This window comes from Poeciliopsis prolifica, unplaced genomic scaffold (assembly GCF_027474105.1).
Source record: "Poeciliopsis prolifica strain line A6 unplaced genomic scaffold, Auburn_PproV2 SCAFFOLD026, whole genome shotgun sequence".
Taxonomy (NCBI): Eukaryota; Metazoa; Chordata; class Actinopteri; order Cyprinodontiformes; family Poeciliidae; genus Poeciliopsis; species Poeciliopsis prolifica.
The window spans coordinates 2,024,592-2,040,913 of record NW_026562401.1 but is presented as its reverse complement, the minus strand read 5'-3'; the positions used below and the strand labels follow the sequence as shown (position 1 = coordinate 2,040,913).

The 16,322-nt window shown below is 36.6% G+C and overlaps 1 protein-coding gene across 2 annotated transcripts in view; it reads left to right on the top strand.

The window, feature by feature from the left end:
* LOC129371542 (G patch domain-containing protein 8) overlaps positions 1–16,322 on the top strand; it is an 81,702-nt gene that overhangs the window by 59,444 nt on the left and 5,936 nt on the right. For both annotated transcript variants that reach the window (XM_055048165.1, XM_055048163.1), the window contains 2 exons: positions 9,217–9,354; positions 14,959–15,089. In XM_055048165.1, the coding sequence (XP_054904140.1) occupies positions 9,217–9,354; positions 14,959–15,089 (269 nt within the window). The remainder of the gene's footprint in view (positions 1–9,216; positions 9,355–14,958; positions 15,090–16,322) is intronic.

Genomic DNA, 16,322 nt, shown 5'->3' with positions numbered 1-16,322 from the left:
GTGGTTAACAAACTCCAGGGCCCTCCTAGGTGTTTCTCACTTTCCGGGTTAATGAGCACTATTGAGGACATTGGCGACAAGCTTTTACAAAAAAAAAAAAAAAAAATCTAAATAAAGTATACTTAAATTACATCTTTAACTCTTAGACTGATACCAAATCCACTTCAGAGTCTACAAAGAAACGTTGCAACTGCAGTTTATTCTAAGAATAGTTTCTTCAAAAGTGGCAATGTTCATAAAGATCTTACTGTTTTCTTTTCTACTCCCTGTTTTAGAAGTTTGATTCAGTGGAAGTTTCTATATTTGAGCAGAGAGAATTTGTAACCATTGGCTGTGCTCTTTCAAACTCTCGGTCTGCATTTATTATGCATGCATGAGTGTTGTTCTGTCCTATTTTTGCTAGTTCTGCTCTGTTTTGAATTTAACACTGAATCAAGAATGCAATTAAAACCCATGTTTGGGTGCTGTTAACAATTATTCCATGTGATCAGTAACATCCCTGAATGTCTAAGCCAGTATATTTAATAAGCCTGGAGAGGTGCAAATTCACATCCTTCTAAAAAGTAGTTGTTCTCACCACTTCTCTCTGCATATCTTTTTACTTGTAATGACACTCTAATGAGATTCTGTGTTTATCTAGAAATGTCTCATCATGTAATTGGTGTAAATGTTGTTTTCTATTTGTCCTCCCTGCTCCCTTCATCAAATAAAACTGCTTCACTCTTCTCAAGTCACATCTAATTTGCGTTAGGGAGCGGTTTTAATGATCTTTCCCCATTCTGTGTATCATCCAAACATCATCAAATTAAGGAGGCAAAATGCTCTCAAAATACAGTGCTGCAGTAACTAACTGTCATGTCAGACCCCAGAGCAAATCCTCACAGTTTTTCTAAGGTCGGTCCAGCAATCCATGAAAATACTGTTCAATATTTAATTACAGCCAACAAGAGAGTGTCCAGTGAGATGAGAGAAGCAATTTAACTCAAGAGTAGTTGGCTGGTGAGAGCCATGTTAATTGTTTATTTAGGCATAATTGATTAAATCATAACAATTTATTCACTCAGTCATGTAGACTGGAAAGGAAAAGGAAACTCAACCCTTTTTTTTCCTCACTGATATTGACTCAAAGGATGAATGTTGATAAAAAGCCAGAATATAAACGTTATTACACACAAAAAAAGAAATGAAAGCGCAAAAATTGGCGACGCTTATACTTTCTTTGCTTCAAAATCTTCACATATCTTCATCTACCTTAAAAACTAGCATCGCATAGCAAGGTGTTTTAATAAGGTGTTTTAATGCTTCTAGCATTTTATAAAGCTATATTTAGCTTTCCAGTCATTGTGTTTTTTGAGCTTGACTGGGATTGTTCTCTAACATCTCCTTTATATTTTATATTCTTTTAGAAATATTTTTTTTAAATCAGATCCATTGGAATGTTATGCTATTTAGGGGTCAAAGCAAAAATTAAATTAACAGAGATTATCAACATTTTCAGAAAAGACAGGAAGTAAGGTTTAGATTCCTAAATAAAAACAAAGGTTACAATCTAAATTGTGTCAGTTTTGTCAGTCAGTATCAGATACTTTATGTCAATCTATTCCTGTTCTCTCCTGAGGTTTGTTTATTAAAACATTCATTCACCAGGTTCCTTCTTTAAAAAAAAAAAAAAACAACCATGACAGAACATGTGTATAAAATATTATATATTCAGGGTGTACCACTTATTCAGCTGTGTGCAATGTTTTCCAGAACTTTCTCCAGTGAACAAAATTGTTAACTGAGTTTCCAAAAGCTACATTTAGTTAAACCTGTATTATTGTTATCATATTCCTGTAAAATGTTCAAATGTTACTTGGAAATTGGTGGAGTCAGTGATGTACAGTCGTGTGTGTCAATAAGAGAAATGGTTGACATAACAGTTCAAAAAACAGTTTATTTGTTATAAATTGCAGTGATTTTCAAACTCGACCCACAAAATAACAGCATATCAAAAGTTGTGACCTTTGCTTTCTGTTCAATAAGCGATTTTAGAAATAAAAGTTGAGTAAAGATGTCATGATAGCACAAACAGCATTACTGTGCTGGTTTTTTCTTCTTTATTGTGTTGAGAATCAAATAAACATGCCTTTCTATTTTATTGATTGATTTCTGAGGGAGATCTCAAAACTCACTTTTGTTCCAATTCTGGTCCTGACTTTTGGAACCAGTGAATTAATCATTGAGATTCAGCCAACCTTCTAAACCATGTGTTTTTCTATTCTGAGTTGTTGATTTTTCCATTTTCAATCTTGTTTTTGAGTTCTTTTTAGGATTTCATTGAACAATTTCATCAACAAAACTGAGTGTCTGCTGTTAGCACTGATGTAAGATATCTACTTTTTGAAAGAACGGTAAGATGAGTTTCACCACAAGGATAAAATACAGTAGTTAGATAAATCTGTAGACTCTTCATATTGTTAAATTGTAAATATTCATATCCTGAAATAAAATCTTAAAAGGACAAAATGCTATTTAAAAGTGTAGCTAAGATTAAATGTCATAATTAGATTTTAAAATCCAATTGGTTAAAAGTAAACGGACCAACCATCAGAAAACTGTAATAAAAGAGAGAAAAGAAGGAAATATATTATATTTTTTTCACACAGTGCAAGAAATACTGAGGGATAGGATGCAGCCTAAGCCAAACCAACAGAAAGTCCTAACAATGCTGAAGGATAAGACATTAGTATCAAGAGAACAGATGATTGCCACAGCATGGTTTTGCTCAGTGGGGCCCAAACAGGATCCCTCTCAATGGGGATCTGAGCAGTGCAAGAACAAAGATGCCAAATTCAGAACCCGAGAGGGAATCTACAAACAGCTGCAATAAATTTCCATCAAATACTTTGATGGATTTGGTCATATCATCACTCTGTGTACTCAGAGTACAGAGACTGTCTATTTTCAGATAATCAGGATTGTTTCATTGATGATACAAAACTTCAGCCTGGCAACATTTAAACTATTTTTCTAAACAATTCTCTGAAACATTGATTGTTGCAAAGCATTGACGTGTGATTCTGAGTCTGGAAGTTTCCCTATTATTAAGGCAATTTTATATCAGTTTTATATCAAATTTATAGGAAGGATGATGGATATGACAACTCTCAAGTATTTATTTTTCTTAGCAACCTTTTAAATCTTTTTTATGTAGCATGCAATACAACTGCATCTGACAAAAAACATACTCATACAGAAACTAGAGATATATTTAGTCAACTTTTGGATTGATGCTAAGACAAGCTTCCTGGACACTTCAGGAGACATTTGTGGAAATGAAAACCTGCCCTTTAGAGTTCAAACTGATATGTTGCAGGCATTTAGCACATATCCTCTCTAAATGTTGATTATCAGCACATTTGTGTTAACATGGTGAAAGAGCCATGTTCAAGATGCCTCTGGTACAGATGAACCTACTGAGATAAGGAGGCGCATTTATCTCCCAAATGAACCAAAGGTTTCTGGTTCTGATATGAGCTGGGGCTTTGAGATAAAAGAAGATGGTACTTCATGAGATGAATGACTTCAGTTTTGCCTTGAGGCTTCCCCAAGGACTTCTTTGATAGGCAGAACACATAATACTGTGCATCCTTATCACAAACCTCTTTTTTTAAGTCCATGGGGTGGAAAGGGATGGGATTACACCTCATCTTTACTTGTAAGGGCTTAGCGTACAGTGGTGCTTCACAGTTTGCAAACCTTTAAGGATTTACAGGTATATGTTTGACCTAAAATATCACCAGTTTTTAAAACACCCAAAAGCAGAAAACAAACTCCCAAAGGACAAAAATGCAATTCACTTTATTTTTAATGTTACTTTTATATTGTATTATTTTTTTTATTTGATTATTGACTGCTTCTGCCACCGCTTAATATGACATTTTAGGTTATGTTGAAATCAAGCTATAAAGTTATAACCTGCAAATGTTCCCTAACCTCAGGCAGAAGAGTCTCATTACAGTTAATTTGTGGAAAACGTAAATTAATACTCAGAATGGTAGAAGGTATGAGCTCCCAGCTTCAGCTAATTTGATCAAATTTAAAAGACTCAAACAGAAATTGCAGACACACTAGTTTAGTCCAGTATCTCTTGTGAGACAAACATTGCCAAAGGTCATCCTTCCAAATCATTTTATTAACATGTTCCTACACCTCCCATGGCCACAGACACATAACACGCACCATCTACACATCCAGACTGCTTCTACAAATATTTGGAAACGAATGGCTTGCGCTGTGAGGGGGGTCAATGAATTCCAGCATGATAGGATCCCACTTTTAAAATATTTCCAGTCATAAAGTTTCATTGCAAGTAAATATCCCACCGTGGTATTATAACAAAGTGGGAGCAACTTCACGTGGCCTTGAAATTACAGTATCTCAGGAAAGAAATTATCTCAGGAACAGTGTGTAGAGAGCTTGATGGAGTGTGTTACTATTGCTGAGCAACTGCATCCAAGCCATACATCTCCAAGTGCAATGCAAAGTGACAGACAGAGGTGTAAAGCACACTGCCACTGGCCTCTAGAGCAGCAATCTATCTGGGAATCCAATAGATGTGTCTCTGGGCCGACATCATATTAAAGCCTTTGTAATAAAAATGGAAGTTCAAATAAAGTTCATGTATTCGGAAAGGCCAGTGACCCAATGGTTTTTGTAATACATGATCTCTGTAATGTCACTTATAAAAGAATCTAAACATTTATCAATGCATACAAACACTGAAGTCGGGGAGTTAATCTCCAGCCTGAGTTAAGGGCTGAATTACCTTCTCTGTATGTCACCTTACACACAGTTGATGATGCAACTTATAATTATCGTAGATAATAATCACAAATATTAAAGGAACATCCCCCTGGCAACATCGGCATCAAATAAGCAACTGTACTGAGGTGCTGATACTAAGTTGAACAAAATCAGGCACAATAAGTGAAAATGTGTCCTTAGAATGTTTTAAATACTGTCAAAACCTTAGCTGATGACCAACTATAATGTTTTTGTACTTTTCACTGCTGCTGGGTTATCTTCATAACCTCTCTGGCAGCACAATTAACATCTCATTTTTACTAAAAATCTTTTAGTTAGTTTCTATGCTGTTGAAAGATTACTAATGGTGAAAAATAAAATTGTGCTTAATTAAGTTTAAATTAAATTAAATTAAATTAAATTAAATTAGATGGTGCTAAATTAGTTGTAGTTATGAAAATTCACAGAAATACATCAGTGTATTTTTGTCTCTGTGTGTCAGTTTCCTGCCAACACTTCAGATGACTGACTGATTATCTCAGTAAAACAAGCAGGAGCCATTCTTTCACACATCACCTGAAAATATAAAATGACACGCATCTTTTCAGATACTTTGGAAAGGGTCAGTGATGACTCTTATTCATGTCGGTTTCAGAAATTAAAGTGTCATTTCCTCGACAGACTCCTGACAAGAAAAAAAAAAGTAGCATTGAAGCAGATTAACATTCAGAAGCCTGCAAAAATAATCAGAAAACATGACACATTCGATTTCCATTCAAGCTTGCAAATATATCAATGTAGCTTAGATGAGTATAGATTCACACTAGTGAGGAAAATTGAGGTCAAGATTAATTTGGCTCTGGCATTTCAGGTTGACAGACTGTGTATTATTGGACAAGCTTCAGTGTGCGTTAGGATGCTCCTACTGCTGATGTAGTTCTATAAATGGGTTTAAGCGCATCAGCGTGCGGGGTAAGGGTTACAAATCACAAGACGTTTGCGTCTTCAGAGCCAATTAAAGTTCTCGTGTTTGATTCCAGTATACACCAGAAAAATGGTTTTCCTTGGTGCCTCTGACACAAACAAATTACTCTTGAGTGCACACACACACATATACACACATTTCTGTTTTGATGCCTTCGCACCTTTACTCTTTTTTTTTTCACGTGTGTACACTCCTCTCTATATTTCATTGTTAAAAGTAATTATCCTGACAGAATGCAGGGAAGTGAGAGGACGGTGTTAAAGTATATCCTGAGGAAAGGCCAGACCAAAAATACATCATACTCACATGCTTCTAGGAAGTACACATGGAACCATGTGCGTTTACACCAATACATGCATTATTTCTACCTCATCACTGCGCTCTGTCTCCTGTGAAGGCTGCTCTCGGTGATTGGATCATTTCCTGGAAGTGACTTAAGCTTGCAGGTCAGATCAATATTATGGCACACACATACACACTTCAAGAGACAAAAGGATCGATATATGTCAGTTCCACCAGGGTTGATTTCACTCTGAAAGAGTCCTGTCAGTCCACCCCTTCTTTTCACCCATTATGTGTATAAGAAACTGACCGACAGCTTGATCCTACCAAGGATCAATCTGTCTTTCCCATGATGTGTGCGTATTCGGTTAAAAAGGCGTTCTTGTTTGTGGCAAAAAAGGATTTTGTACTTAAGCTTTGTAGCTTTATGGAATGTGATACCTGAGAATTTAAGATGTTAGAGTATATTGAACAGATTTAATGTATTCTGTTCAATTTAATTCAGTTTTATACAGCACCAATTCATAACACATCATCTCAAGGCACTTTATTAAAAAAGTAATTCCGCTCAATCGTATATATATTAACCCTACTTATCAAACAGTGTTTAAGTTCAGTTCATTATTCAAATTAGCTTAAAACGTTTTCTGTCTAAGGAAACCCGGCAGTGGACAGTAGCAAATTATACCATTAACGGTGTAGCAATTCCTCCCACCATGAATGTATGTGCCGACAATGGAGAGAAAAACCTCCCTGTTAAAAGCAAGAAACCTCCATAAAGACAACAAGCAGCCATCTGCCATGATTGACTGAAGGTTTAAGAAGACAAAGCAGAATACTCAAAAAATCAACAGATTTAGTAGTTAGTTCTATGTTCATGAAAGGTAAAATGTTCATAGAGAGGGAGAGGATATTTAGTTGCTGGCAGGATTATTTCAGTCGTTATACTCCAACAGGAAAGAACCTCAGCCAAAACAGAATGCCAAACCAGTGTAGCTTACATATAGAGAGAAAAAACCAAGAGAAAAAATAAAGTTTAACACATGAATGAACAGCAAATAATACAAACTGAAGAGTAGAAGAATAAGGAAGTAGCAGATTGAAGAAAAGTGATAATTTGGTCTGCCAGCAGTCTACTATTATAGCAGCACAGCTACAAAGATAGCTCAGGATAATTTAACCCCATAGAACAAGCTGTGAGCCACACAGAGCACCGTCTTTGTGGACAGCATCCACTTCCCAGCCAGATTGATTAGATAGAACCATTAAGGTCGCTAAGTCTTGCTGCAATCGCCATGTAATTTCAAAATGTTAAAGATCCCACTGAAGGTAAAGGTTTTCTGTAGTATTGATATTTCCATATCTGTTATTATTTATAACAAATGAAAGTAAAATAAATAAAAAAAAAACATTAAATAAAGCCACTGTCTGTCTTTTAGCAAGTTCAGAGAACTTTTTCTGCTCTATTTGCACACAATACATAGCGAACATCTGTTCTGTGTTTTGTCCGCAAGACAAAAATATCTCAAGTTTTTCTAGAAATTGATGCTTGCATATTTTTCATTCTGCATCTACAAATTGTGAACTCACTGCAGGCTGCCATAACTGACTATGCCTTAGTTTGAAACTTCAGTAACTGGTCGAATTTAAAAATATATATTTCCATTTATGTCTTTGAAACGTCTGATTAGATGCATTTTAAGTTAAACTGTTTTAACTAATGGCTTACACTTCCAGAGTATTATTAGTCGAAACCTCAACAGTCACATAAAACAATGGAGTCTGGATTTGCAGGCAGATCGGTGGCCTCAGTCCAATAGCCAATCCAAAAATGACCTCAGTATTGATTCTAAGACTGATGTCCAATTGGATCATCCCCATCTGTAAATGCAACATAAGCTGTTTTGATTCATCCCCTTCAGGCATCTAATCATGTCAAGAAAGCGATTCACAGACTACTCAGGATTATATCTTAAACACAAGTTGTTTGAACACTCATACATGCTTCTTTACAAATACACAAACCCATCTTTCTCAGACATTTTATTCTACAAGGTAACAAGGTTTGCTTCACATGTACAAAATATTTTTGGTACATAACCGCCCAATTTCTGGAGTCTGAACTGGTGTTTACTGAAGTCAATTGGTGCCAAAAGAATCTCTCACTGAATGACCCAAGACTTCACAAACAGAAAAGAAGAGCGCCAGGAAGTAGGAAACATGGAAATAGAGCAAATAAAAGGGAGAGGAGAAGTAAAGAAAAAAATTAATTGACTGAAAGGAGGAGCGTAAAAAAAAATTTGTGGAATGTGAGGAGGAAGAGAATGGACAGAGGGAAGGAAAAAGGGCAGAATGAGAGAAAGAAGTGACAACCTCAAATTAAATTCCCATCATGTCAGTGTAGAACAGAATTCAATAGTGTTTATTGGCAGCCCCAGCCTCAGGGAAATTACATTCTGAAGCAGAGCATGGCAGGAATGCACACACACCTCAACACATGCATATACACTCAGACAGAGCAGTACACAAACAACTGCACACACCTATTGTACACAGACAGCACTGTGCAAGGTTCTGGGTCCAAGAAGGCCTGCTGGCTGATGCGAGCATGCAGACAGGCAATTTATCCCCTCGGGTCCATATGCCATTTACACAGCACATGTGTGACTGTGTGTATGTCTCTGTCCTTGTGCTATTCTGCCTACCCATTTGTGTGCATTTAAACTTTTTTTCTACATATCCCAGATTTTTCCACTGTACTGAAGTCTAAATTGTACAGTTCAGATGGCTATGCTTCCTGTCTATCCAATGTTATTTCCTCCACAGTCGGATTCTCCGTGTTTCTCATCACGGTACATACGGATGTTTAATATTATTGTGGCTGTGTTAAATGTCTACCCCCAGGCTCAAGCTGCCATAAGCATGGGGATTCAGCGTCTTTGTTCAGCCTCCAGCGGTGCCAGTAAAGGCAACTCTCTTTAATAGGATGTCGTTTAACAGTTTTATGCAGAGCTCATGTAGAGGCTATTACTGCTGATGTCTCTGGGATGCAGATTCGCTGTAAATGGATAACAGTCTGCCATTCGCTCCACTTCTCACTCTCTATGCCCCTCTAACCCCTTATGCTCTCATTTTGAATGTTTCTATCTTTCTCCCTCCAGGAGTGCACAGAGAGGGCTTTGGGTTGCTCGGTCGAGGATCTGAAATCGCTTTTCTACTGCGAACTGTGTGACAAGCAGTACCTGAGACATCAGGAGTTTGACAACCACATCAACTCCTACGACCATGCGCACAAGCAGGTACAGAAAGATGCACCTGGCACACTTGCACTCAATCTGGCAACATATAGACAAACAAACAGGCATCTTTTTTGATTTCCTAGAGTAGAATTTGGATGTGTTACTATAGCATTTTTACATGCTGATGGAAAGCTGTGCTATTATTACTATGACAGTCTGCCCAATTGGTTGTTTCCCAGCAGAAAGAGTGTGACAACTGCAATGCTTCTTTCTCTCTAATCTACGATACAAAGTGTTACAGAATTTATTCTTAGGATTTATATTTTAATACACCAATTGCTTCTTTTTGTATTAATCAAGTAGAAGATTTGCTTTGATGAAAGAACTCGAAAAGAATTAAGTGTGAAGTAGTTGAGATGCATAAAAAAAACTTATAACAGACTTAAGAATCTTGCCATATTTGGAAATATTTTATAATTGTACTTCATTGAAATATACTTGATAACTCAAATCTTCAAACCTTAAATAGGAAAATATCATTAAGCTATTGCTTTATATGAACATTAATCAACTTTAGGTCTAAACCATATCATATCTACAATCTTTAGTTTCCATCCATCCCTGCGTCTCTTTATTTGTTTATAGGTACATTTGGGGTATTTATTTATAGGTATATTATAAGTCTGTTCTATAGCTGCTTCCAAAAAAAGGGCAACTCCAACTTTAGCAATTTTTTTGCATAAATCCCAGTCTTATTTTATGAGCTGGCCCTTTAACTGAGATCCAGCTCTTCACCATCTTTCATAATCACTCTGCTGGTTTGTCCTATTTCTGCAGAGCACAAAGAGAAAACTTTAGTTTTCTCTTGTGATGAACTTGAACTGAAAAAGAGTGTCAAACAGTAAACTGTTATAATTAAATGAAAAACAGTTCAAGCAATGGATAAATAAACAGTTATCAGAACAACCGGAATACAAAAATATAATCATATGTAAAGTTCTTAAGCCACAAGTCTGTTATATAAGAATATTTCCTTTCCCCCCTCAAGCCCAAATTTTAAAACAAACAATTTCTATGTATCTAGTACACAAGAATCCTTTTAATTTATTCTTCCTTCACTTTATGCTTTCTTGAAAAAAACCCCCAAATAAGCATAGTTAAATAAACCATGTTGTTGTTAATCATGGCTAAAGCACAGCTTTGTTATTCTGATTTGGACAAGTTGAAGCCAGTGGACCATTAGAAAAAAGGTTTTCTCCTCCTTCTACATCCACTTCACCTCCAGTTTGGACTAACAAGCTGAAGGTTCTGCTGATAGCCCATTCTCCTAAAGCTATCTGTTGTCATGCCAAGACATATACTTGCACGCTAAAGCGCTCAGACATGCACTTACCCTTGTACACTTGTCCGCAAACACAAGGCGATCTCTCAACCAAGCCAAAGCGCTTCCCACTTCTGAACGCCCACACTGTGCATCATGAAATAAACATTGAGTAGGGGCCGTTCCTCCTCTGTCATTGTTCTTTGGAAATGAATTGAGGCAACTGCAGGCCAATGTTAATGCTTTGTTTTAGCCGACGGCAGGCACATGAAACGAGCTGCATGCGGCACAGAGCTGACAGCAGCTAGGGGTGCTGTGTGAACACACACACGGACACGCACACCTCCACACACACACGTACAGAAAAAAAGAGAATGCATGTACACTCTGCCTGCAGAGCAGACAACAGATGAAATTCTAGCTGAAGACAGTTTCCCTGCAGGAGTATTGGCTTTGGTGAATGGAAGCTGATTGCGTTTGCCTTGTCTCCTTTTTCTAGTCATCGATTCCAGGGTAAATATATCTGAATGCAGGGCCCTATCAGCCTTTACTGCTGATTATAGGCATTGATCTTTAATACATTGCATTTATTTTTGAGGGGGGGGGAAAGCAATCAGCCTATTAGCACGTCCCCCCTAATGTCTTCCAAAACTGTCACCCCTATATTTTCCAAGTGGATTGGAACCAACTTGGACTCATCCAAAATTGAGTATTTCTTAAATGTGTTGACACCACAAAACAAATACAAACTAACATAAACAGAAATCATTAGTACAAATCTAAAATTCTGGACCAGGAGAAGTATTTGAAATAAATTTGTCAAATTTGGGGCTTCATGATTTAAACAAATTCTTTAAGAGACAAAAACCAGTAATGTATGTGCCTAAATGCTTCCACTGTGTAACTTTTGCCCAATCCTTTCAATTCTATCACTGTGCATATTAAATTATTTCAGAAGTCAGAAAGGTGACATACCTCAGCCAGATGGCTAACAGGAATAATGGGAGATTTTTATTGGAGAGCAAAAGAGTTTTGAGGTGAACCTTTAGAGTTATTGCAACTATAAAACTAACATTTTTTTCCACTTTAACAGTCGATGAGTGAACAAAAAAATAGATACTAAATATTCTAGATGTTGGAGCTCCACCTCAACAAAAACTCCTAAAGGTTCCCCATCAGTTGCTGCTTTAATGAACAAAATGTTGGGTAATTAAGTTTATGATTATGCAAAGACTTTAACAAAAAAGTACTCTTTTGTCCTTGCCTCTTTCTGTGAGGCTTCTGCTTTATTTTTTGTTGAGGAAAATTCCAGAAGGGCATTGCAAAAAAAAAACAAAAAAAAGAGAAAACAGCTTAACCAAGAAGAAGAAAACATAGAGATGTTTTCTCTATGTTTTCTATAAGTTATAATTCTTATAGAAAACATATTTTCTATATATGTTTTCTATAAGTATGCAATGCATTGAGTGTGCAATGCAACTCATTGCATTGCACATGAGTTGTGACTAATTGTAATGAACTCATTTTTTCATATCTATATGCATTTTTTAAGTTAAAACAGGAGATGTTGGTTTTAAAATTGTCCAGATGTAGGTTTTGTTTAGTTATTGCTTTAACCACCTTACTCTCTTTCTCTTCTTTGTCTATTTTAGTAAGTTCTCAATATACTTTATTGGATTCTACTTTTTACTAAAGGACTCTGTGCTTGCAAAGTACTAGTTTACATGTATTGGTACAAACAGTACAGAAACTTTGATCTTTTCTTTCTCCTTTCTTGCTTCTTCTTTTTTTTTTTTAACAACCGCAGTCGTTCATCATTTACGCCTCTTTAATTCAGCATGATTAATAATACCCATAGAATAAGCTTGGCATCAGCCGCACAAATGACGAACATCGGCACCGCTCAGGCACACACATGTATCAGAGATCTAAAACCCGCAGTCCTAGTGGCATGTACACAGAGCTATCGTCAGTGAGCGCAGAGTGGGAGGTTAAGCATCACTCGATAATGTAAAAAGACACCAGCTTGTGTAAGACTCAGCTGAGATTAACCTGACAACTGTCAGCTCCTGCATTAGATCCAGCTTGCGAAAATGAGTGAGTATATAAATAAATCTGATGAGTGAGGAGCTAATCTGATGAGTGCATGTGTGTGCAATACATATTGTATGGGCAGATAATAAGTGTAACACAATGTAAAAGTACATCTGGCGTAATCCTGTTGAAAATTACACCTCGACATTCAATTCACAAACATGAGATAAACAAACCCTGAGTTCACAGAGAAGAAAAAATAAAATATACTGGAAAGCAAGAGAAAAAGCAGTGCACAAGGTTGCATCTATTCCCAAACTCCTGAGTCGCATCCCTACTCTTCAGACGTACATAGAGACAAAAAGTCTGTGCACACACACACCTGCCAAGCATGGATAAAAGAAGGATTAAAGCAAGTCAGAAAAGGAAACCGGAGTGAGGGGCATGAATCATTGTTTCCCTGGAAGAACCAGTGCACCCATTGCTACAGCTTCACATAAATACCCTCACATAAATACACAATCTTGTAACACACAGTATCACCCACATAGATATGACCAAGTTAATTGACCTCCCACATTAAAAAAAAAAAGAAACTTTATTTTTTCCCCCACCTCTTGCATTTGTTTTTATCTGTGTGACATTATCAAACAAGCAGAGATGATGCCTCATCTCACTCCCACATACAGATGTTTGTCAAAGCCCTTTTGGCAATATACTGTAAGTCACTTGTTCCCCTTTAGCACTTTTATTCAATGTGGGGGAATAATGAAGGAGTCTATTTTAAGCCCTTCACAATCCGTAAGATCTGACGGCACAACATTTTAAGCAAGCATGTCTTTTTTTTTCCTCCTCTAAGAGCACTGGACAAATTATGTCTTACTCTCTAAAAACAGTTTTGATTCCCTGATTTGGCCTTAAAATGCATTATAGAGCATAGTGACCTTTTAGAGTTTCACTGCCTGATGTAGGCTGTCCGCGGGTGAAGGTAAACCATTTACAACGCTGGAGGTTCTTTTTTTAGGTAAGCTAATCATATAATGAGAATATTATTCTCTCCTCAGGGAAAAAATGAAAGGAAGGAATTTTATATATAAATATATATAATTTGTCATATTATTACCACAAACTTCAATGTATTTTGTTGAAATTCAATTTTGAAGACCATCACAAAGTAGTTTTAATCATGAAGTAGAAAAAAAAGATACATACGTTTAATTTCTCTTTTTTTTTTTTACAAATAAAAATGTAATTAAGCTTCAAGTATTCAATACTTTCACTTTGGGCAACCAGTTTTCTTTAGAAGTTATTTAGTATTTGTCATTTAATCTTAGCATAACTAGAGTTGGTCTGTTGCCGTTTGTGATTTCATGATAAAGTAAATTTGATTGCATTGTTTTTCCTAATTTTATATGGACTGTATGTAACTGGCTCTGCATCAAAGCTTAAGCTTAAACAATAGTCTTCACCAAAAACAAAGTAATCATTTAACACCAGCCTTAAATTATGGTCAGCAGATGTACCATAATATCTGTGCTGTGGTCAAAGTAAGGAGGCACTCGGAAGCAAAAAGCAATAAAAAAATCTTCAGAGCAGACCATCAAACAGAAATGAAAGTAACTTCTTAGAAAATGAAATACCAAAACATGTCAAGACTTTAAGGGAACAAAGTGCTGCTGTTCTGCTGTGCTTCTGTTGGATTACATTATATCGGAGTTAGCTTTAATTGAATGTAATTTTTGTTCTGCTTTTAATAAATGTTTTTTTATTCTGCATTTGCCATGCATTTGTATTTTAGAGTTGTGGATTTCTTCATTTGTCATTTTATTAAAATTTTTGATAGATATTTTTGAGAACAACTAACAAATATTTGTGGTTGTTTCCAAAGCAGTAATCAAGGGAGCAATTTTTTTTTTAAACTAAGCTGTTAAGTGGCTGACTATTTTATGTAAAGTCGTGCGGTTGGTTTAAAACAAGCAAAATACAAATGAAAGTCGTCCAAACAGCCCGGAAACAGCGTCAGTGACTCCTTCATGTGAACTGCTTATAGGGTGCTCTTCACTGTTTGGTAGTGCTGTGGGCTCAAGCTGTGTGTTAAAAGGAAAAAAACCTTTTTTTTCCCCCAAGCTGAATGAAGTTAATTGCCCATGAGCTTAGGGGGAGAACATCTGCAAACAGAGCTCACTGACAGCTTTGAAAGACAGCTGCATGCAGGGAACCTCTAAAACTAATTTCTCTCTCACTCCTTCCCTCTGTCATCTTCATTCCTCCCCAACCACCCACCCCCTTTATTTGTCCGCTTCCCGCAGAGGTTAAAGGAACTGCAGCACAGAGAGTTTGTTCGCAACGTGGCCTCAAAATCATGGAAGGACCAGCGCAAACAGGAGAAGGCTCTCAGGCGTCTCCACCAACTTGCACAGCTGCAGCAAGAAACCCAGCGGTGAGCGGGAGGAGTGTGCGTTTGTGTGTGTGTTTATGTGTGTCCAACTGCAGCAGTCTGTCTGTAATGAGACCAGTGGCAAGAGTCCAGAGGGGTTAGAGTGCGTCACATCCAGTCAACGATTCTTAGACTTGATGGATGCAAGCGCAGATTTGAGTGCACTCAGCTGGCCTAGATAGGCCACAGGTGAAGTAAATATAACATAAAGACACATTCCTGCTGACACATGGAGAGTGGATGATTTGTAGGTGAAGGAGATGTAGTTATTTTAGAGGAGAGCAAGGAGTGGAACAACTTGAAATTAATGATTTTGGCAAACAAAGTGTATAAATGAAACTTGCCTGCGGGTTTGAAAGTGTACATTGCTTAATAATTATCTTGATTGTGCTTATTTTCTTTGCTATTAAATTGTTTGTTTGTTTTTTCAGAAATAGATGAAATACGTGGATGACATTGCTATGAAAGAAATTTTTTTTTCACTTTTGTTATTGTTATTCATGTCGAATTAATCCCTCGAGATTGCATCAGTACCAGCATCTGTGCAACAGTAATAGTACATACCATAGCCATGCAATGTACACGATAATAGTAAAACATTTTCCTTTATATTTCCATAACATGAGTCATCTGGTGAGTCCATTAGTGAAGGCTGATAGACTTAGTGTAGGTTCGGAGCATGTTTAAATTTTTTATTTGTATCTTTCATTTTTCACAGCTTCAAATTACATTTCATTATTCTAATAGCATAAGTGCCTGAGTCTTATTTTTTAAATTGGGACTTAGGCAATTATGCCATTAGGCTGAGGATTTGTTAAAACATGAAATACCTGTGAATAACCACACTCCATTGACTGCCAAACCTGTAGATTCCAAAAATCATTTAAAACAATCTGTCTTACAACACGAAGTAAGCCAAAAAGCGACACATCGTGCACAATTCAAAAATAAAAACAACATTGAGACCACATGAAAAATAAAATGACCGTCGTCTATCAGTTTGGAGAAAGTTTTAAAAGGCATTTCTAAGGCTCTGGGACTGCACCACACCACACCAATTATCTGTAAATGGAGAAAATGTTGAACCTTGATTAAACTTATCAATTGCAGAGAGCATTAATTACTCATCCAAAATGTCATAAAATAACCCAGAACATCATCTAAATCATTGCTAAATCTCACTTTTTAAATGCAATGTTTTCTTTTTAACAACTGTACATCACAATTGAAAAGGGG